Below are 22496 nucleotides of genomic sequence, written 5' to 3'. Positions count from 1 at the left end.
CAAGGATCAAATCCCTCTCCGGGCTCCATCCCACTTTAGGGGCTCACAAAAACAGGGGAACTGGGAGCGAGGAACATGGAAAACCTCTCTCCATCCCCACCTTGCTTTAATGCACAGGCTGTTAAATCCTTGAGTCCACAGGGCTGGCACCTCCCGGATATTTTGAGTGCTCCTGCCTGCCCTGTCGGTGCTGTGACACGGGAGAGCCGGGAATTCCAAGCAGGGAGGGAGCAGGATTAGGTTTCCCCCTCTCCGGCCGTGCAGTGGCCAGTGGAGAACAAGGGTTCCAGTGTCTGAGGCTCCAAACCATCCCAGCACCTAGTTTTCCTCCCCCCTTCCCACTGCTGGAGTTGGAAAGGAAAACCGAGCCTGGAGAGAGGATTTCTCCACGGGGCTCATGGGCACTGCTGTTTTTCGAGCTGCCAGGGAAAGAAACGGGCTCCCCTTGGCAGCAAAAATGGTGGAAAGGGGGGAAAAAAGCTCCTTCCCTGTGTGAGGCTGGGAGAATCCGTATTTTCTGGGAGCTGGTGGGCCTGTGGAAATGCCAGGGATGCCCTCGGGTGACCTGGGAAGTGTGTAATCAGCCCAACCATCTGTCTGGGAGATTTGGGTGCAGCTCAAGCTGTCGCCAAAAAACCACCCGGCTCCCAGCAGGGCTGTGCTGGGGCTGCCGGTGGCTTTGGGAGGCTGGAGGGAGCTCCCGAAGGAATCAGCTGCTCCTTGGGGTTTGGAAAAAGCCCCTCACGAGGCCAAGATAACCAGGGAGCCGTTTATTTTCACCTCTCCTCGGCGGGCAGCAGGCAGGAGGATGAACGGAGGTGCCATGGGAAGTGGCAATAATTAGTTCAGGTCCCCACCAAAAGCCTCTCAGGGGTAATCAAGGAGTAATTAGGAGAGGGGAGGCTGCTCTCCAGCCAAGTGCAGCACCCCAGCTCTTCCCCACCCCTGTGCCCTCACAGCTCCTCATCATCAGGTTTATTTTCTGGGTGTGCAAAACTTTCCTTTGAGCTCTTCTGGCATCTCGAAAGTCCTTGAGTCTTTGGGGGATTTTTTTGCTTCTAGTTTTGGGGCATTAAGGTGGAAATTTCTGGTCTTTCCGCTAAAGGGGGCTGGAAATGAGCTTTTTTCTCTGTGTGTCTTTTCTGGGAGAGGCAAGAGGTTCAGTCAGTGCCCTGGGGAATTGAGGGGCTACAAGAACAAGTTAAAAATAAAGGAAAAAAAATAAAGGGGGAATCATGAAAAAATAAAAGGAAAAGGAAAGGTCTCCTCACTGCAGGCACCACCAGACATGACACAATCCAGGTTCCTTCTCCTCTTGGCCTCTCCACCATCCCTGGGTGGACTTTTATAGGTCTGGCTGGGGGGAAACTCTGACTTTGAGCCCAGAATTCCATCTGGGAGAGCGGGGGGAGCAGGGAAACATGAGCTGCTGGGACAGCAGATGTGGATGTCCCTCTGCAGAGATGGATCCTGGTCCCCAACCCCCCCCCAGACATGGGAGAGCAGCCCCTGCCCCTTCTCATCCCTCCCCTGAATTAGTGGCACTGTTTTGGAGGGGGGTAAACTGAGGCACGGGGGGACTTGTCCCCCGTGTTGCCCCCTCAGCAACCCCAAAGGTGTTGGCCTTGGCCAAACTCCACCTCCACGGCCTGGGTGGGGAGCACGGGACCACCTTCTCCTGGGGCACAGCCACACCCGCGGCTCTCCCTGGAGGAGCCCCAGGCCAGACAGGGAATGTGTGAATCCCAAAGTGCCAATTCGCACCCTCCGGCAGCCGAGGAGGCCGTTTGGAAGGTGTTAAAGGCCGTTGGGAAGGTGTTTAACAGACACAGCAGCCGTCCCTGTGCCGAGCCTCGAGGAAGGGCAGGAAAAAGAATGAATATATATATATATATAAAGTCCTATTTTGCAGCTTTTTGGAGTCTCAGGGAGGCGAGGGAGCTCTGAAACGAGCCTTTGTGGAAGGTGAGAAAAGCTCGAGACAGTTTTGCACGTTAAAGCTGCAATAGGATTACGGAGCAGAGCAAATTAAATCAATGCCCTAATGAGTGGGGGAGCTCCTGCTGGAGGCGGCGGCTCCCACCGCCGGGAGGGGGGTCCCGGGGGCTGAGACCCACCCTGAGCATCCCTGGGTGCTGCTCCGGGCTCTGTGGGCAGCCAGGGAGGGCAGGACTGTGCCAGGGAGGGCAGGATTTTCCAGGGAATGCCTTCGTCGCCATGGCAATGTGCAAGCCCTCGGGAATTAATGAGTCTGGAGTGAATCCTCGGGGTGGAAAAGAGCCGGGCCTGGCCAGCTGGAGCGGGGAGGTGGAGCAGGGCAGGGGGGGCGGGTGCCCCGTGTGCCATGCTCTGCCCAGCCCGCGGGTTTGCCCCATCCCAGGCAGGCTGTTCCCATCGCCCCCGGGATCAGTGGGATGCTCTGGACAGGAGGATGGAGGGCACTGTGGGCTTGGGGTGTTTTGGGGAGTGGGTGCTCCAGGCACAGGGCTCTCCACACCCCTGGGTACCCGGGGGGGGTCTGTAGAGCTCAGCTTTGTCTTGGCTCTTTCCCTCTGCCGCCTCAGCCGGACTTTGGGAACCCTCCTGCTCCCTTCCCAGCTCCGCCAGCACCATCCAGGGCTCCCTCGGCTCTGGCCAAACCCCCAAACCCCCAGCTCAGGGGTGAAGTGCCACGTTTTGAGCCGCTGTGGATGCACGGGAGCCAAACACGGGGGGTCCTTGGGGTACTTTTAGGGCTTGGGGGGGGGGACCTGCCGCCCCAGGGGAACCCCGAGGAGCCACCTCGGGGCTGATGCGACCCCAGGGCCTCCCTGGGCTCGGCCGTGCCTCTTCTTCGCAGGCAGCGGGAGGTGAGGGCTTCTGTTTGGGTGTTTGGGTGTCTCTGCTGCGTCTCCCGGAGGTGGAAGGCGGAGTGTGCCGGGAGAGGTGTGAGAGACAATTCACGCCGGGAGATTCGCTGCTGTTCGTGCCAGCCCCGGCTCGGGGATATTTATTGTGCTGGGGGGTGAGATCTGGCACTAATCCATGGAAGAACTGGGATAAAAAATGACGGTGGAGGCAGGCAAAACCAAGGAGGAGGAGGAGGAGATGCTGTTTGAAGAGCTGAGCCTGATCCAGGGCACCTGGACTCGGTGCTCTTGATATTCCCTGAGGGATAGCGAACACTCAGGAGTGCCCGTGTCCGTTTTTGGGATGTTCCCACATCCAGCCCCGCTCCATTCTCCTCCCATTCTCCGTGTTGGCAGCAGGGAGTCGATACAAAGCCAGAATAATTGCTGCTCCTCGCTAAACGTTAATGATTATTTTACTTGCATAAAATAAGCGGCCTATTAAATCCAAAATGCACCGGGGTCTGGGCAGCTGTTAGTCAGGGGCTTAATTAAGCTGAGGAACAATGAACTTACACAAAACAACTGGCTGGTGCTCCCATCACACCCTGGGAGTGGGATCTCCAGCGGTGTGAGCACCCAGCCCCATTCCCACCAGGATCACACAAGGTTGGAAAAGACCTTGGGGATCATCAAGTCCAACCTGTTTAAGGTGTTTAAGCACAGACTGGACGTGCCACTCAGTGCCATGGGCTGGGTGACAAGGTGGGCTTGAGTCACAGGTTGATGATCCCAGAGGTCTTTTCCAACCTGATTGATTCCCTGATCCTGTGTCTGATGGGACATGGAGGTGTTTTCCCCAAGCAGCAGCTCCTGGTGACACCACTTTGCTGCTTTCCAGCAGACCTATTTTTAGCTCCCAGCCTTGGATGGAAGAGTGGAAATTCAGCAACGTTTTGTAGCAGGAAAAAGAATTGTGGAGTGTTTTCAGGTTCAAGAAACAATGTTTTCATTCCAGTTTCATGTGAGAGTTAATATTATTTCAGCTGTTTACAGTGTCCCTAAGTCACGTGTTGGGATGAGTTATTAAGGTTTTCTATATAAAACACCAGAAAAGGGCTTTCAGGGGGTGAAAATATCTCATGGAAAATATTGAAATAAGCAACATTTTTCCCGTGATGTGTTCTCAGTGTAAATGTGTTTTCCCGGAGCACGAGGCTTTGGGTCCCTGATGGATTGCTGACCCTGGCTGTGTCCTTCCAAGCTTTCCAGTGTGCTCAGATCCAGCATCACCCTCAAGGGACACAGCCCAGGGTGCTGTTTTTCCTGCCCATTGGCATCACTCCATCCTGGCAGGACCAGTCTTGTCCTCTCCCCATGCCCCTGTGGCCCCCAGGGCTGAGGGGCTGCTCTGGGAGCAGGGATTTGGGCTTCCTAGAGCTGACTTGGAATCCAAACAGACTTTGGGACTTTGGTTTTTTGGTTTTGCTGTGGGTTTGGAATCAGAATGGGAAAAAGTTGGGAGGCAGAGACAAGAACCTGTGCTTGTCCCCAAGGGGTGGGGAGGGATGGGACATGGAGCTGGTCCTTGTGCTCTCCTGCACAACCCTGGCCCGTTCTCCAGGTGCTTTCACGCTGATTCCACCCCCCGTTCCCTCTTTCCCTGCCCGGCTGTTGGGATGTGGAGCACCCCTGTGTCCCTGCTGTTGCTCTCCACACCCATCCTTTCCCCTGCCTGGGCCCCATCTCGTGCCCCAGATGTGCCAGAGGCTGCTGGGTGGGCACAGACCCATTTCATCCATTCCATGGGATGAAATCCCTCCATCCCCAGCCTGCCATGCCAGGTCTTCTCCCGGCAGGAGCCTCCTGACCTCCAGCCCCAGGTGTGGTGCAGGAAGAGGCCCGGGGGCTCCTCGAGATGTGATGCTGGACCTGGAGGGAGGAAATGTGGGGGCTCCTTGGAATGCTGTGCTTTCCTGGGGTTCACCCCTCTGGAATTGCTCATCTCTGCTCTCCGTGGCTGCTGCCACACGTGCCAGGGAAAGGACTTGGCCACCTCACCAGGCACGACCCCAACCTGTGTCCTGGCTGCCTCGGGGACCACCACATTTCACGTCATGTTTTTATTTCCTCTCCGATTCCCTCAGGGAAAAACTCCTGAGCTTCCATCCACAAGCCAGGAGGGCTGGGAACAGCCACAGCCTGGGGCAGATCCCTCCCAGTCTGCTGGGACAGGGGGCGATGCTCCCACCCTCCACAAAGTCCCGCAGGCAGCAGATTCCACGACTTCAGTCAGGATTCTCCCCCCACCTGAACCGCTCCCTCGGGAGCTGCTCCGTGGTTTTGGACATCTCCCTCTCTTCCCCCGGATCCCATCCCATGAGGCCATTTAATTCCAGCCCTCAGGAAGCAGCCCCCAGCCCCAGCTGAGGGGGAAGCAGCCCCCAGCCCCGGCTCGGGTGGATGTGCTGGAGGACACCACCCATCCTCGCTCCATCGGGATGCGTCGCCATGGAGGAGGCGGTTGCCATGGCGACCGTTGCCATGCCGTTGGCTACCGGCTGAAGGGCCTGGGAGCATCCCAGGGAGGTTCCCCAGCCTCTCCCGGTGCTTAAAGATGGATTGATTTATCTCCCTCCCGGGCTGAAACGCTCTGCACTCGAGAGCGTTTTTGCCACGGCAGCACGTTCTGGGTTCCACCTTCGGGGAATTTTAAGGGTCTGAAAAAGCCCTTCTGAGGAGTGGGAACAGCCTCAAAAATATAACACCCTCAAAAATGTAACACCCTGACCCTCCCTGCCTGGAGAAGGGGGAGGGGAGGGAATGTAGGGGGAACAGGGAATTTGGGGGGAACAGCCCCAAATCAACCCCCCCGGACAAGCACAAAGACACAGAGGGCTCTGTAGGAGCATCTTTGTATCACCCATGACGGTGGTGGGAGGGTCCCTCCTGTGCCCTGTTTTCCTCATCTTTTTCTCCCAAATTCCCTGGTGCACACAGAGAGCTGTTCGGGGGGGGGGGTGGGGGGGGGGAAGGGACTGAGTGAGACCCCTTACTCCAAATTTACATTTTTTCACCTGTAAAATGGTGTCACCCACCTCGATAAAGGAGAGAAGAGGGAGGGAAGGGGCACCCGCTGTGCTGGGTGGGTGAGGTGTGTGGACAATGGAGAGGGACTGAAACCTCTCTAATCCCCCTGCTCGGCTCTGATGCTCCAAGCCAAAGGGGCTGAGCTCTCTCTTGCTTTCCAAGGCTCTTAGTGCAGGATTTGGGTGTGATTTGTGCTGTTGAGGCCCCTTGACTGTTGTTCCTGGCCAGTCCAGCCAGGCTGGGGAGCAGAGGTGAAGGGGGCAGTGAGTGGTGGGTGGGTATCATCACCTGCTGGTCCTGCTCAGCCCTGTGAAGGGCTGGAAAAGGGTCCTCTGGGATGGAGTGGGGGATGTGTTTTTTATCCAAGCTCACTGTAGTTCCCACGTCACTGCTGAGATCCGAATCCTTTGTGTCTGGCATTTATTTTGGGTCATTTAGAGCACTGAAGGAACATTCATTGAAATGGGACTTTCCGGCCCTGCCCTGTGGAGTCTGCTGTGCATCAAGGCTTGCTCTTACAGCAGCAGATCCGTGACCTTTCTGGACGCTGGGGGAGTGGGATCAGGGCACTTGGTTGGGTTCTGGACGGTGCCAGAGCCGGATCTGTCCCCATGGCACAGCAGTGGTGGCTCATGGGGCACAGGGACGTGACAGGAGCAGTTCCCTGTCTCAGGACAGTCCTGGTGCAGAGCCAGCACCTCACGGGGCACATTTAAACCTTCCCACTCCTTTTCATCTCCCACGGACTTGGACATCCCCAAAAGTGATGCACCCCCCCCAGCCCATTGTGAGCCCGGTGCCTCCAGCGGCTTTGCCTCGAGCCCGGGTTTAATTTCCCTAATGAAGGCGGGCGGGGGAGGCAGCGCTGAGCTGGTTAGAGAACCCCTGCCAAGAGCCATTAGCTGGGAAGTTGTAATTGCGGGGATGGAGCTGCTGGCCCTTGGCTCAGAGCTGGCTAATAAACGGCCCTCGGCATCGCGGGGCGGGGGGTGGGGAAGAGGGAACAGGGCCAGGATGGGCATCACACCGGGGTTTGCTCCCTGCCCCGAGGATTCTTCGCCGGCCTGGCTCAGTTTTGGACACCCGGAGAGGCTGCTCAGAGGACCTGGAAAGCTGGAGTGTGTCCCTCATCCCAGACACGGGAGGAGGCTGAGCCAGATGTGGATGTGGCTTTGTGACCCCCACACAGACATAAAATGTGGATGTGGCTTGTGTGACCCCCCAGCCCTAGACAGGCATAAAATCCATAAAATGCCCTGGAAAACCTTCCCTTGGGTCCTGCAACACTCAGTGGGGCAGCAGCTCCATCCCTCCTGTAGGACGATCCCATCCCAGGGGACTAGGGGCTGCAGGGGATGGATCAGCACACCCGGGGCTCCCTCCGGCTTCCCTCGGGCCCCGTGGAGCCTGCCGGGTCAGGGATAAAGTCTGGATGAAGTTTCTCTTTTGGGACAAATCCAGGCAGCTGCGGCTTTGCTGCCGTGGGGGATGTGAGGGGTGGGCAGGGGAAGCTGTGACGGATCCCGAGGGGGGCTGTGACGGATGGGGAGGCAGCCCCGGGTCGGGAGGTGGGAGCTGCCGTCCTGAGTGATTTGCGATTTCCCGGGCTGGCGAACTCAGCATTCCCCTCCCCTTCATCCCAGCCGGGCGAGGGGGAGCAGCCCCTCGTTGCCGGGGGAGGGAGAAGGGACCGTGACCGGCTCGGGGCACGCGGAGCATTAACGATCTGAGCGGCCGTAAATCCAAATAAACACCGACCGCTCCCGAGATTTATTGCCCGAGCCTGACCCGACACCATCCGGGCTGGGGCTGGGGCAGCCTGGCTGGGAGCAGAGTCACCTCAGCACCTCGGGAGGGGACTTCTTTGGGAACAGCCGCGTCCCGACCCCCCCGTCTGCACCGGGTACACCCGGAGAGGGTTCACAAGGCTTTACAAATCCAGGCTTTGTGAAGCTTGGCTGGGGCCGTGCTTGCTGCGGTTGGGGTCCCCCCGTGCCTGCTCCTGGCAGATGAAATCCCGGGATGAAGGATGCTGGGAGGAGCAAAGGGTTGCTCGGCATCCGTAACTGCTCGCCGTGGGTTTGTATCCGGCTCCCCCAGGACACAGGAGCGGCTGAGGAGCAGCCTCGGGGATCTGGGGACGAGCAAGAGCAGGGAAGCTCTGCCATCCCACATTTCCCCTCCCCTGAGCAGCGGCAATGCCGCAGCTCCGTGAACATTGCAGCGTGGTGCTTGGTCACTGGTATTACACGCGCTGAGCTGGCCAGGCAGCAGCTGGGGCTGGCCCTGGGCCACCTGCCTCCTCGGGATAAACTTCCAAGCCTCTGGAATGCACACAGGACAGCCCTGGCTGAGCAGAGCTGTGCCCTCCTGCGGGCTGGCTGGGAGGGGCAGCGGGGGAGGGCCCTCCCTCACCTCGGGAGGGGATGGGTGTGTGTGTTGTGGCCCTGGGAGATGTTTTGTGTCTGTGAGGTTGTTCCTGCTGCTGCCAGGGGATCCCTGGGATGTGGCACAGATCCTGCTGCTGCCAGGGGATCCCTGGGATGTGGCACAGATCCTGCTGCTGCCAGGGGATCCCTGGGATGTGGCACAGATCCTGCAGGGGATCCCTGGGATGTGGCACAGATCAGTGCTGCTGCCAGATCCCTGGGATGTGGCACAGATCCTGTGCTGCCACGGGATCCCTGGGCTGTGGCACAGAGAGATCCTGCTGCTGCCAGGGGATCCCTGGGATGTGGCACAGATCCTGCTGCTGCCAGGGGATCCCTGGGATGTGGCACAGATCCTGCTGCTGTCAGTGGATCCCTGGGATGTGGCACAGATCCTGCTGCTGCCAGGGGATCCCTGGGATGTGGCACAGATCCTGCTGCTGCCAGGGGATCCCTGGGATATGGCACAGATCCTGTTGCTGCCAGGGGATCCCTGGGATGTGGCACAGATCCTGCTGCTGCCAGGGGATCCCTGGGATGTGGCACAGATCCTGCTGCCCGTGGGTTTGCACGGGGTGGATCTGGAAGGAGACACAGCCAGAGGGAAGGCTCCCAGCTCCAAACATGTCAGGGAGCCACAGGCAGCAGGTGGGAGCAGAGGATCCATCGGTGTTATCCTCGTGGGAATGTTCACTGTTGGATTTGGGGCTGGACAGTTCTCAGAGCCATTGGAACATCGTCCCTCACGGCATCGCTCCGGGCTCTGATCCCGGCAAAGCACAGCCAGGACACGCAGTGCATGGATGGAGGGATGGAGTGATGGATAGATGGATGGAGGGATGGATGGATGGATGGATGGATGGGGATGGAGGGATGGATGGATGGATGGAGGGATGGATGGATGGATGGATGGGGCCGGTGGATGGAGGGATGGATGGATGGGGATGGATGGAGGGATGGATGGATGGATGGATGGATGGATGGAGGGATGGATGGAGGGATGGATGGAGGGATGGGTGGATGGATGGATGGAGGGATGGATGGGGATGGATGGATGGATGGATGGATGGGGATGGATGGAGGGATGGATGGATGGATGGAGGGATGGATGGGGATGGATGGGGGATGGGAATGGATAGATGGATGGATGGAGGGATGGATGGATGGAGGGATGGATGGGTGGGGGTAGGGATGGAGGGATGGATGGAGGTACGGATGAATGGGGGATGGGGATGAATGTGGGGTGGATGGATGGATAAGTGGGGGATGGATGATGGATGGATGAAAGGAAGGATGAATGGATAGGTGGGTGGATGGAAGGATAGATGGGAATGGATGGATGGGTAGCTGTGGGATGGATGGATGAGGAGGTGGATGGGAATTGCTGTGACATGCTGGTGCTTCCCACTCTCGTTTCCTGGTCCCAGCACGGGGAGCTGGTGGCTGGAACTGCCCCATCTGGTCCCAATTGAAGGGAGGAAGAGGCTTGATGGATCCATGTGGCTCCCATTCCAGCAGGGCTTTGAGGTCCCACAGGGAGGACCCGGCCCTGGGGGAGCTCTCTGGAGGTCAGGGGTGGTCTGGGGGGCTCCTGCACTGAGGTCTCCTCATTTCTGGGTGAGCCACAATGTTTTTGGTGTGAAAACATCCAAAAGCAAATAAAAGCAGCCCCAAATGTTTCTTCCTCCTGCCCCTCAATCCTTGACTTTTTCCCTTGCGTTTGCCCCACCAGTTTTGGTGGCCTGTCTCATATTTATGGGTTCCTTTGGGTGCCATCCCCAGCCTTGTGCTGCAGTGGGGTTTGGCCTCTGTGGCTCAACAAAGGGCTGTGCAATTCCCAGCTCCCTGGGCATTAATTCTGGTGGAAAACAAACTCCTTTAGTGTTTGAAACTCCAGGATGGTGCCTCATCTCTGGGGCAAAGACTGAATTTCCCAGCGATTTGGAAACCCTGTGGTGTGTTGGAGACTGGCAGGACACAACCAGGGGATGCAGTGACAGGGGAGAGCTGGGACAGATCCAGCCAGGAAAAGCTCAGCGGCATTTCCAGGAGAGACAGGCACTTAAAAGCCCGACTCCCCTTGACCTTCCCGAGAGATTTATGGCCCCGGGAATGTTCTCACGCTGTGACACAGGGGGCACCTCTGCAGGACCCCTGGGCAGGGTTTGGCCAGCAGACACCTCCTTGGGCACCGTGAGATCAGCCCACAGCCCCTGGGATCGTCCTCCCACCTCCCAGCCCTGGGCATCTCACCGTGGGATTCTCCCTCCCTCGCTGTCTGATGGGCTCCAGGAGAAGGGTTGTGGGGACAAACCACGAGTTACGTCCTAAATTTCCATGTTATGAGACCTCCCGACTTCTCAAAACTCCTTTTTGTTCCAACCTGGAATGAAAACAAAGAAACTCCGAGCTGTTTTTAGGAGGTAAAAGGCTCTGAAAGGGGAAGGGGACCCTTCAACCCCCTCATTTTAAATTGAAGCACCAACCTGGCTCGTTACATCGAAACATCTGATGCGATCTCGCAGATCAAAGCCTCCTTGTTTGCCTTGTAATGAAGTGTCAAACCGCTTCCTTGCAACACAAACAGGAGACACTTTGATCTGCAAAACAAGATGTTTAAGAGCCCTGCTAGCGAGGGCTCGCCGTGTTTTAGCAGCACCGCAGAGCGGGGGAATATTTGAAGTCTGATATTGTTTCACATCCAGACTTTCCAAGCTGTGGCAGCTGACGGTGTGTTCCTGTCACACCAGAGCCCGGACGCCTGAAAATCGCCGAGAACGAAACAACAGCCAGCTGGGGAACCAGACTGAGCCTTTTACTGCCAGTTCCCAAAAGCAGTCGCTGGGTTTTTTGCCTCCCCCCCCCCCCCGCCCCCCAGAGGGGCTTTTTTTCCGATGGGAAAATGTCATCGGAGTCGGCGCGAGCTCGCCACAAAATGTCTGCTGGGAGTTGTTTTGGGGGGAAAACACGATTCTGGGGGTTGTCTGTGCTCCTGCTCCCTCGGTCTTGCTTTTCCCTGCTGCGTTTAACCCGTGCCTTGTCCCACGAGGCGTCACTGGCGCTGGTTTTGTGGGGCTGGAGCTGGTTTTGTGGGGCTGGAGCTGTCTGGGGTGTCACTGGCCCTGCTTTGGTAGGGCTGGAGCTGGTTTTGTGGGGCTGGAGTTGTGTCTGGGGTGTCACTGGCCCTGATTTGGTGTCACTGGCACCGGTTTTGTGGGGCTGGAGCTGTGTCTGGGTTATCACTGGCCCTGCTTTGGTAGGGCTGGAGCTGGTTTTGTGGGGCTGGAGCTGTTTCTGAGGTGTCACTGGCCCTGATTTGGTGTCACTGGCGCTGGTTTTGTGGGGCTGGAGCTGTGTCTGGGGTGTCACTGGCCCTGCTTTGGTGTCACTGGCCCTGCTTTGGGGGTTGGAGCTGCTCACTGTCTCTCCCCCTCGGCCCCAGGCTCAGCGCTGGCGCAATGAGAACTACGAGAGGCCCGTGGACCTGGAGGGCTCTGGGGACGACGATCCCTTTGGGGACGATGAGCTGGACGACGTCTACTCCGGCTCGGGCTCGGGCTGTAAGTGCCTCTGGGGCTCCTGGGAGGGGTCCCTGGCTCTGGGCTTGGTGGGGCTGGGGAGGTTCTTGCCGTGGGATGTGAGGGAGGGGATTACCCTTCATCCATCTCTGCCTCCTGCCCTCTCCTAGACAAAAGCAGAGGGAGCTGTGCCAGAGGTTGGGGGCTCGAGTGCCTCGGTGTCCCGTGGACATTGGCAGGGGCTGCCCAGGGAGGGGGTGGAGTCCCCGTCCCTGGAGGTGTTTAAGCACAGACTGGACGTGTCACTCAGTGCCACGGGCTGGGTGACAAGGTGGAGTTGGGTCACAGGTTGATGATCCCAAAGGTCTGTTCCCACCTGGTCGATTCTGTGATTCTGGGATTTCGGTCTCTGGCCCTGCTGGGCAGGATCAGCCCTTCAGCAGGAGCTCTACGACAGGAGCACGTGTTTAGAGCTTTCACAGACCCCAGAGAGGGGCTCTGCAGCCCTTGGTTTAGCTGAGCCTGGAACCACTCCGTGCTCTATTTTTGGGGGATGAGGCCAGGAACGGGTCAGCCCTGGGAAATTCTGGCAGCAGCGGCTTCACTTTTCTCTCTTCTCCCGCCCCTTTCAGACTTTGAGCAGGAGCTGGGGCTGGAGACAGCCATGAGCCTCCCCACGGACACGGCAGTGCCGCCGCCCACCACGGCGGCCACGCTGCCCGTCACCGCCGTGCAGCCCGTGGCCACCCCCTTGGAGCCATCCCCCGCCCAGGACACCACCCCCGGGCAGACCACGAGCGTCCTCTACATCTCCAGGACCACAGACACGCCGGTGATCCCCAGCTGGAAAGCCACCACCACCACCAGCACCACTCCCAGCGCCCCCCCGACCACCACGGCGACCACCACGACCACCACGGCGGCCACCACGACCACCCCCCAGGCCACGACCACCACCAGCACCACCGTGGCCACGGCCAAGCCCACCACCACCACCACCACCACCACCACCAGGAGGTTCCTGCCCCCCTTTGCCACCAAGGCAGCCACCACCCGGGCCACCACCCTGGAGACTCCCACCACGGCCGTCCCCGAGACCAGCACACCCACGGAGGTGGCCACGTCACGCCTTGTCCCCACCAGCACAGCCAAGCCCAGGTCCCTGCCCAAACCCACCAGCTCCAGGACTGCAGAGCTCACAGAAAAAAGCACGGCCTTGCCACCCGCTCCTGCCACGCCGCTGCCCACAGAAGCCCCCCAGGTAGGAGGCAGGACCCTTCTGAGGGGCTCGTGGGCCACGTGTGGAGCCAAGAGGTGGCCACGGGAAGCCTCTGGGGTTGAGTTGTCCTGGGCCAGTTGCTCAGAGGGAGGTCAAGCCAGGTTGGGCTCTTCCAGCTCTGCAGAGAGTGGAACATTTGGGAGTTTGGGGGGAATTAAAGAGTGGGGGGTTTAGCGTGGGCAGGGCATGGTGTTGGGGCTGGGGCAGAGCTGATGTCACACCCAGGGGTGTGACACGTGTCCTGGTGAGCCCAGTGCTGCCTTGCCCGGGTGCTCCAGAACAGCTTCCCCAGGCAGGAGGAGTGCAGGGCTGGGGGCACCACATCCCACGGGGACAGAGCATCTTTCCCGGGGGTTTGGTGTCCGGGCTCACCGCACCATTTCCCAGCTCCCGGCCTGTCAGTGGGAGGCCCAAACGCTCCTCCCAAAAGCTCCTCAATTACGGCCTGATGGTGCATTTCCTGCCCGTCGGGTGTCCTGAGCGGGGGATTTAATCCACTGATCCGTCTCGCATTCAGAGCCCCTCGGGGGCCCTTTGCGAGCGCTTTGACTGAAAGGTGGAGTGATTTGTCTAAACTAGTCCCTCTTTTCTGCGCACAAACACGAGCGGGGAGCGCTCTGGGCTCTCGCTGACCTTCAATTAATCTCTGTCACACAAACGGCTGCTTGTGGGAAGCACTGAGCCGTGTGCTGGCCCCGGGCGGAGAGGATATGGAGAGGGCTCCCGCTCACCCACCCCCTGCTCTGCTCGTCCCGATTTGTGCCGAGGCGGCCGTGGAAGGAGCCGTTTTCCCCACAAAGGAGGGATCCCAGGGAAGTTTGGCTCAGGGATGCTCAGTGTGGTCCAGCTCGGCAGGGACAAGGGGGAAGGTCAGCGGGGATTTGGCCCTGGGGATGTGCAGGAGGCAGTGAAGAGGGATGGAGGGATTGGAGTGGCTCATCTGCCCAGCCCGTGTTTGCTCTCCGGGCTGGGTTCCCTTCCTGGCCGGGGGGCTTGGTCAGGGACTGCAGGGATCTGGGCTGGCTCTATGTCCTGGGTGGGAAGGATCTTCCTGCTCCTGCCCTGTGCACAGGGCTGCAGCCATCAGAGCAGGTGGAAGGGAGAAAAGGGGGAGGGAAGGGACCCCATGGTGCTCATCAGCAGCACCTGGTCCTTGTTGCTGTGGAACGAATGCTGGTGTTGTTTGTGTGTAGGAAGGAGGCCCCTGTGAGCTGTGTCATCCCCCCGTGGGTCAGGGGACAGAGAGCCCAAAGGAGGGCCTGGGCTCTGGGGTCTCTTTAGGGGAAGCTACAGGCAACAGGTGAGAGTTTGTGCATCTTGAATGCGCTTGGGATGGGGACAGAGCAGAGTGGTCCAGCTCAGCCCTTTGGGGAGCACCGGGAAGCGCAGCTGTGTTGCTGCTGCAGTGTCATTGTCCAGCTCAGGGAAGGGACATCCCAGTGTTATCCCTGCTGAGAGGGCCACCCTGTCTTTGCTGCTGTGATGTCCTTCCTCTAAACACACCGGAGCTGCCGGAGGCAGGAGCCACCCTTTAGTCCTTGTCCCCTGCTCCACCTTGTCCTCTCTCCCAGATGGAGCCGGGGGAGGTGACGACAGCCCTGGACAACGAGCTGGAGGTCCCAGTGAGCAGCGGCCCCAGCGGGGACTTTGAGATCCGGGAGGAGGAGGAGACGACCCGTCCCGACCTCGGGAACGAGGTGATGGCCGTGGTGACCCCCCCGGCGGGACCCGGGCCCGGCAGGAACGCGGACACGGGGCTGCTGGACAACACGATAGACTCGGGCAACTCCGCGGCACAGCTGCCCCAGAAAAACATCCTGGAGAGGAAAGAGGTGTTGATAGGTGAGACCAGGGGCCTGGGCTGGGGGGCTTGGGGGGCAGAGATTTGGGCTGGCCGTGCCCCAGGAGAGGGGTCGGTCTTTGGCAGGGTATTGGGGTAGGGCCAAGCCTGGGATAACCCACACTCACCTGCCAAAATGGGCATCCAAGGACTTCTCATTCGTTTCTGGGAGATTTTTGGAGCATCCCAGGGCTCCTCATTCTTTTCCAGGAGAGTTTGGAGCATCCTAGAGCTCCCTATTCTTTGACTTGAGAGTTTGGAGCATCCCGGGGCTCCTCATTTTTTGCCGGGACAGCACAGAGCTGTGCACAACTTGCTCCTGATGAGCTGGGTTTCCAGGAAAAAATCAGGATGTCAGTGGAAAGATGTTTTGCTGAGTAACACCCAGCCACCTCTGATCGATTGAGGGGAGGAGGGAGATGCCCTGAGAGGGCCACTTGTCCCAACCAGAGGGGCATCAGAGGTGGGACAGGGGTGCCAGTGTCCCACCAGCAACTGAGGATGGCACAGAGGGGCAGCCAAAGCTCTGGGGGTCTTCAGCTGAGGGTAGAACCCAAATGAGCAGCTCTTGGGGGCCCCTCCTCACACGAGGTTACAGCCTGTGCAGGGGCTGCCTCGTGCTGGTGCATCACCCACTGAGGTGCAGCTGAGAGCAGAAGCCTTCGGGTGCCACCAGCCCTCGGCATCGCTCCCTGGGGAGCTCTCGAACCTTTAGACCCCCCACCTTCCCTGTCAGCTTTCCCCACCGTAGATTTTGGGAGAACAGCTGCTCCCAAAGCTTTGTGCAAAGCACAGAGCCGAGCTGCAGTCCCAAACGCCCCCTCCCCAGCTGGTCTGTGCCGGGGCCGAGGGCGGCACTGACGGCCGTGCCCCGTGTTGTGTTGCAGCCGTGATCGTGGGCGGCGTGGTGGGAGCTCTCTTCGCCGCCTTCCTGGTCATGCTGCTCATCTACCGGATGAAGAAGAAGGACGAGGGCAGTTACACCCTGGAGGAGCCCAAACAAGCCAACGTGACCTACCAGAAGCCCGACAAGCAGGAGGAGTTCTACGCGTAGAAGGAGAGCCGGCGTGCCTCGCCCTCCCTCCCTCCCCGCTCCAAACTCGCCCTCCTCCTCTACTTCATCCGGCCTCTTCTCTTTCCCCCTCTCTTTCCCTCTCTTTTTTTTTCCCTTTGGATCAGACTGTGAGTTTGAAAAAGCAAAAACCCGCAACAGCTGAAGGAGCAAACACATCTTTGGCGTGATGAGACGTCGGGTGCCCGGAGCATCGCCGAGCTCGGAGCGAGCCCCGCCGGCCTTCCCGCTGCTGGGATGGACAGGGCAAGGAGCCAATGCCAAGGTGGCCGTGCCCAGGAGCGCCCTGGAGAGCACAGGGTGGGGTGCTCAGGCTGCCCACAGCGACTGGAGGTCAAGTGAACTTTTCCCAGCACAATGGACTCTGGGATCCGGACACCTTCTCCCAGTCCTGGGGTGCAGGGGGCTTGGTTTGGATTTATCTTCCTTGGTTTTTTTCCATTCATAAAGGAGGGAGGTTTCTTTCCCTCTGTCTTCCTTTTATTTTTTTTTGTTTGCTTTTTGAACGGGGTTGGTTGCTTTGCAGGAATTCCCTCGCTCCCTGCTCCTCTTGGAAGAGAGGGCACAACTCCCAGATATGCTTGGAACCTTGGAAAAAAGCACAAGGGGCTGGAATACCTGGCTGCCCCGGGGTTTGCTCTTGGCAAAATAAGAAATAAATACAAACGTGGCCAGTAGGCTGGGAATGATCTCTTTGGATCAACTGTTCAGAGAGTTTGTGGAGCAGCAAGAAGCAGCACCGGGGGCATCTCCTGCTGCTCCTGCCACCACCCTCCTGCCACCACCCTCCTGCCACCACCCTCCTGCCACCACCCTCCTGCCACCACCTCCCTGGAACAGCCAGAGACCTTCAACCTCCTGAACCTGCCGAGGGTTTGGTGGAGAAGGGACTTTGCTTAGGCTGGGGTTTCACTGTGACCAACAAAACTGGGCTTGCAAGAGTGCTGGTTTTGGAACAGAGCTTGGTGGGGAGCTGGCAAGGGGTGGAGACGGATATGGAGAAGCTCAGTCCTCTCCCAGGTTCCTCCGGAGTGGAGAACAAAGGCGGGAGATGCAGCACGAGGAAGGAGATGCCAAGGAGAGGTGACACTCTGTCCCCTCGGGGGTCAGGGAGGGATCCCTGGAGGCACCCAGAAGGTGAGGAAGATGAGGCAGAGGTTGGCTGCTACACATCACTGGAAAGCCCCAGGACTGATGGTTTGTGTTCCTTGTGTTGATCCTTAAATCCCAGTATAACCCCCGGGGCACCGGGAGCCTGATGGCATCTGATGGCATCGGATCCCTGGAATCCAGCAGCACCCAAGAGCTGTTTCCCCTCTGAGGGTGCAGAGCAGCAGGGCCTCTTCCAGATCCAACTGTGCCTTACAGAAAGGCTGGATTTTTAGGAGCGAGCTCTGCACAGGGAAGTCAATTAGTTACTTCAGTGAGTTGGCTTTTAATTAGCTGAAGCGCCGCTCGGGATGCAGTCAAGGAGCTTTGTTTTCACGACGGTTGTGATCTCGGTGGCGTCCCATGGAGGCCTTGGCTTTGCTCTTAGTGCAATTTAAACAGGAAAACGGGGCGAAAAATGAGCTGCTTTGACTCTTCTGTGTGTTGTGAATTAACCTGCACGGGGGCCAGTGACACTTTGTCCCCCGAGGGTGTCAGTGGATATGGGGTTTTATGGCCTTGGTGGAGGGTGTGAGACAGCAGAGCTTCTTTGGGGAAGGGATTTGAGAGGCCAAATGCATATTTTAAATATATATATATATATATGTACCCGCACACTCACATCCATACACAGTTATACATATGAAATCCCTGTACATTTTCATTGCACTGCATGGGATGGTTGGATGGGATTTGTGGGTGGGCAGATGGGAGGTTTGGGTGACACTCCCTTGGGGTGTGACCCAAAATGACAGCCTGGCTTTACTTCAGGGTAGGGAGCAGAGCCCTGTGCATGGATCAGCTCTAAAATGCCCAATTTAGAGCTGCCAGCCTCAAAGTCATCGTGGGTTTAGGTTCTTGGGAGTTTGGAAATGATCCCGTTGGATGCCTTGGATGGTGGTGCTGGAAGGCAGATGGTGTTGAGTGTGTGTGTGACCATTCCTTGGCTCCATCCTTGGGCATTCCTTGGGCTGTGGGGGATGAGGAGGGAAGGAGGGTCCACAGAGCTGAAGAGGCTGGTGCCACCCTGGGGGCAAAAGCCACTTTTTCCTGCTCAAAGGGGAGTTTCAACTCATTAATTGGATGGTTTGGGGGGATTTTTGGTCCTTTTGGGTCCACCCAAGGGGCCCAAGCAGCGGGCAGTGGTAGAAATCAAGCCTCTTCATGATTTAATGAGTAGGGCTTGGCATCAAGGCCACCCAAACCCACCATCTTTTGGAAAAACGTGGAATTAATCCTTTGAGCTTGCATTAAAGAAAAAAAAACAACCTCTCCCAGCTTAATCTTTTTAATGCTGCTTTTCTTAGCTGCTTTCCTAATCTTCTTCATTCCTTTTTTTCTCCCCCCTATTTAATAGTCTGAAGTTCCATAATACAATTTTTTTATTCGCTCAAGCTTAACCTCGGCTCTCTCAGCTGGTGTTAAGTTGTAATCCTGGCACTTAAATCCGTCACAGTTTGCCAAGTGAGGGGGGCTGGAAGTGGGAGGGGGAGAGAGGAGCCAGGGCAGGACCTTTCCTTTGCAGTAATTAAAAGTAGGAGATGAGCACGTGCAAAAAAAAAAGACGTGAAGGTCATTAAAGTGATCATCAGAAGTGATCAAAGTCTTAATTCATCGTTCTTCTCCTTCTTCCACACCTTGGCTCTGTTGCTGTCTGCCCAGAGAGGCTCTAAGAGCGTCTTTTGGGCTTGGAGCCTGCCTTTCTGGTGGTAAATTATGAGTTATGGGTTATGTCACAGCCTTTCCTGTCGCCTCAGCTCCTCAGGGGCACTGGATTAGTTGGTGGAGTTGATGCTTGGGAGGGGAAAAAAGCCTTGTCTTGCTGGGGGTGGTTGATCCTGAGCCTCCCTCCAGGGGTAGGGGATGGTGGGACAGAGCTGGACACGGGCTGGGTGTGTTTGGGAAAGGTCCCCTTCCAAAAAAACCTCAGCCACCATCGTTTGTCCATGGGATGGGGAAAACCCCAGTGGAACCTGGTGGCATGGTGCTGCCAGGGGGTGCAGGGGGGCATTTGCTGAGCTGGAAGGGACCCACAAGGATCATCAAGCCTGACTCTTGAGTCTCAAGCCCAGCTCAAGCCCACACAGGGACTGAACCCACAACCTTGGCCCCGGTTTTACCCAGCTGAGCTCGTCTCAGAGGGGTGGGGGCGGCTTCTGCTCAGCTGCTCCGGGGCTTTTGGGGCATTCCTGGTGGGAAGATGGATTGGGAAGAAGCGAGACAGCCCAGCGGGGAGGGACCCCAGTGCCCTCCCTCAGCTGCTGGTTTGGCTGCCGAGCGGATCTTTAGGAAAATTAACTCCAATCTCAGCTTGGGCATCTCCCCCATCACCCCCTCCCCAAACCTGCCAGCTCTGTCTGGCATCATCCCTCTGGGCACAGACACATCCCTGCTGGTGATCTCAGCTGTGCCCATCCTTCCAGCTGTGCTCCCTGAGGGGGGGTGGGAGCAGAGGAAGGATTTCCCACTTGGTTTTTCCACCTCTTTTCTGCCTGTGCACGTGTGTGTGTGATGTGCTGGAGCTGAAGGAGGACTCTTTGCCTCGCCAGCTGAAGGATTTTGGAAGCTCTGGAACTGCACAGCGTGGAAGGTGGGCTGGGCTCCTCTGCCAGCTGTGCTGCCCTTCAGGCACTCTCAGATTTGCAGCAGGAGAATGATAAATATCCAGGGACTCCCGGGCCACAGAAATAAGAAGGAGGCAGGAGGGGAGAAAGGAAAGCCAGAAAACACGTGTGAGAGCCCAGAGGAGGGGCTGGAAGGGGGAGGACGGGAAGGGCAGGGGATGGAGGGGCCCCAGTCAGCAGCAGGACCAAGGCTTGGACGGGATTTGCAGGGCTGGGACTGAAATGTGTCTTTCCTCCAGAAATCTCTTTGATTTTGAACCTTTCAAAAACAAGCAGCAGGACAAAAACAAGCTTAGGGGATCCTGCTGCAGGGAGGGTGGTGGCTCTGGGCTGGATGGGTGCCCTGGTGTGCTGGTTTCTCTCAAAATATCCCGTTCTCTCCTTATTTTGCCCGATGGGTGCCAACGATCCCTTTGCTACCCCCAGGCCTTGTCTCTGGCTCTCCAGACCCCTCCTCTCCAACCCCTGCTACGAGGGACCAGCTTTAACAAGAACAAAACCCTCTTAAAAAACAAAGACTGGATTTTTAAATTCATTTTTTTCCTCCCTAAGCACTCTTTTTTTTTTGAGGGGGAGGGGGGAGGGAGGGGGCTCGAAGCTTTTCTGCGAGGCTCTGAAGTGATGCTGAGTTTGCAGCACTGAAAGGTTTTGACTGGGACAGCTCCCACAGGTTTGTTGGGATATCTCCCTGGGATATCCTTGGCAGCTTCTGGGGGTCCTCTGGGAGCAAGGGGATGGGTGTGTGGTGTGTCTGTATGTATATATATGTGTATGTAATTAATATATATGTATATATGTATATACGTGTGCGTGCAAGGCACGGGGGCAGGAACAGGTTCAGGGTGAACTCTGCACCTGAGGAGGAGGAGGAGGAGGAGGAGGAGGAGGAGGAGGAGGAGGAGGAGTGGTGTTTATCAGCAGCTCTGCAGCCCTTGCACCCCATCCCATGGGATGGATGCAGGATTCCTCATGAATTCCTTGCTGCTCCTTCCTTCGCTGTCACAGCACCAGCCTGATCCTGGTCACCTCCAGTCTGGCTCTGGGTGTTCCAGGGGGGGGATAAGGAGCCTTTGGACTTGCTGGAGCTGGAGCAGATCCCGGGATGCTCCCGAGGCCCCGTGGTGGCTCCGGCGTGTCCCACAACCCTCGTGCCTGCAGCTCCATGGACATTCCCACCCCCCGTCTCTAGAGGAGCCTCAGTCTGGAGTGTACAAACTTTGTTTTGGGTTTAATTTTGTAGGTTTTTTTTTTTTTTTTTTGTTCACTGGTTTTTGTTGTTTTGTTTGGTTTTGGTTTTGTTTTCTATTACGTTGATTTTTTGGGGGGTAAAAAAATCCCCCCCCCCCCCCCCCCGCGACGCCCCATTTTTTTTTCACCCCGACATTCCCGACGGTTCATCCGCAGCATCTCCAAAGACCTCGAGGGCAACCAGTGACTTTCTGGGCTTTAAATTCCCCCTGTTGTGGGTCCCACCTGGTCGAAGTCACCCCAGCACAGCTGACAATCAACCCAGACAGGAACTGCTGACTTGAGAAAAACAACAATCCAGCGCAGTTTGATGGAACTACTTTTTAAAAATCACCTGCTTCTCCCTCACTCCACCCACCACGTCTCCAGGATAAACCATCACCCGCTGGTTCTTCTGTAAATAAACCAGGAAATGGTCTTGTATAAATTAAAAAAAGATTAACAAAAAATAAAAATAAAAATAAAAATCCGTTGATATACATCCAAAAAAAAAAAAAATAAAATATCCCTTTCCAGAAGATTTCAGGGACTCAAAGGAAAGCCCAACAAGTGACCCCACTTCAGTCATTCTTTGGAGCTGATTTACAATCCCAACAGGAGAACAAAACATAAAAAAATCTGGAACACTCCCAAATGTTGTACCTTTCAAGGAACACGGGAGGGGAAAAAAAAATGCATGTAAATATTTTTAATAGGAAACATATCTTAAACAGAACTTTTTTTTGTATGTACATAACTCTTCTAGAGTTTAGTACTTAAATTGCTTCATAGTGTCTGTTTAAAAAACAAAAAAAAATAAAATAAAATGTTTGTTAATTGTTTTTGTTCTTACTCAATGGCCAAAACTTTAAAAATAATGAAAAAAAAAAGAAAAAAAGACTATAAAAAATAATCTTTGCCAATGGATCTAGCACTGTAATGGTACTGTCTATTTTTTTTAATTATTTCTGTGCTGTGCCCATTTATAAAAGGAGGAAAAAAAACAAAAATAAAGTCATTTAAACATTGTCTGCCCAGGGCTTTGCCTGGTTTTTTTTTTCCTGCCCGTTGTCCCGGGGGTCTGTGGGGCTTTTGGAGGGAGAAGGTCTCACTTGTTCTCAGGTCTTGGTGCCATCAGGAGAGGACTGGTGGGGAAGGGATGGTGGAGAAGGGATGGTGGGGAAGGGTTGAGGGGGGAAGGGATGGTGGGGAAGGGTTGAGGGGGGAAGGGATGGTGGTCTTTGGTCCTAATTTGGTGCTGGGGGAGCCCTGGGCACTGCGGACCAGCCCAGCCCAGCCTGGTGGTGCCTGTGCTGGCCCATGGGGGAGGTTTGGATGGAGGGGGGAGAGCACGGAGAGCAGGGAGATTCCTGGGATTTTGCAGCCCAGAAAGCCAAACACAACCTGGGCTGATCCCCCAGCGTGGGCAGCAGGGAGGGG

At 56.8% G+C, this 22496-nt stretch overlaps 1 protein-coding gene across 1 annotated transcript in view; it reads left to right on the top strand.

Annotated features, from left to right (window-relative positions):
- Positions 1-21863, top strand: part of SDC3 (syndecan 3) — a 49702-nt gene extending 27839 nt beyond the window's left edge. Inside the window, exons 2-5 of the mRNA XM_039388552.1 lie at positions 11790-11907; positions 12498-13126; positions 14716-14986; positions 15872-21863. Coding sequence (XP_039244486.1) covers positions 11790-11907; positions 12498-13126; positions 14716-14986; positions 15872-16038 — 1185 coding nt within the window. The 3' untranslated portion in view covers positions 16039-21863. The remainder of the gene's footprint in view (positions 1-11789; positions 11908-12497; positions 13127-14715; positions 14987-15871) is intronic.
- Positions 21864-22496: the final 633 nt, after the last annotated feature.

The sequence above is a fragment of the Pipra filicauda genome, unplaced genomic scaffold (assembly GCF_003945595.2).
Source record: "Pipra filicauda isolate LSUMZ 115617 unplaced genomic scaffold, ASM394559v2 scaffold664_size391380_pilon, whole genome shotgun sequence".
NCBI classification, from domain to species: Eukaryota; Metazoa; Chordata; class Aves; order Passeriformes; family Pipridae; genus Pipra; species Pipra filicauda.
This window is presented reverse-complemented; position numbering and strand designations above follow the sequence as displayed.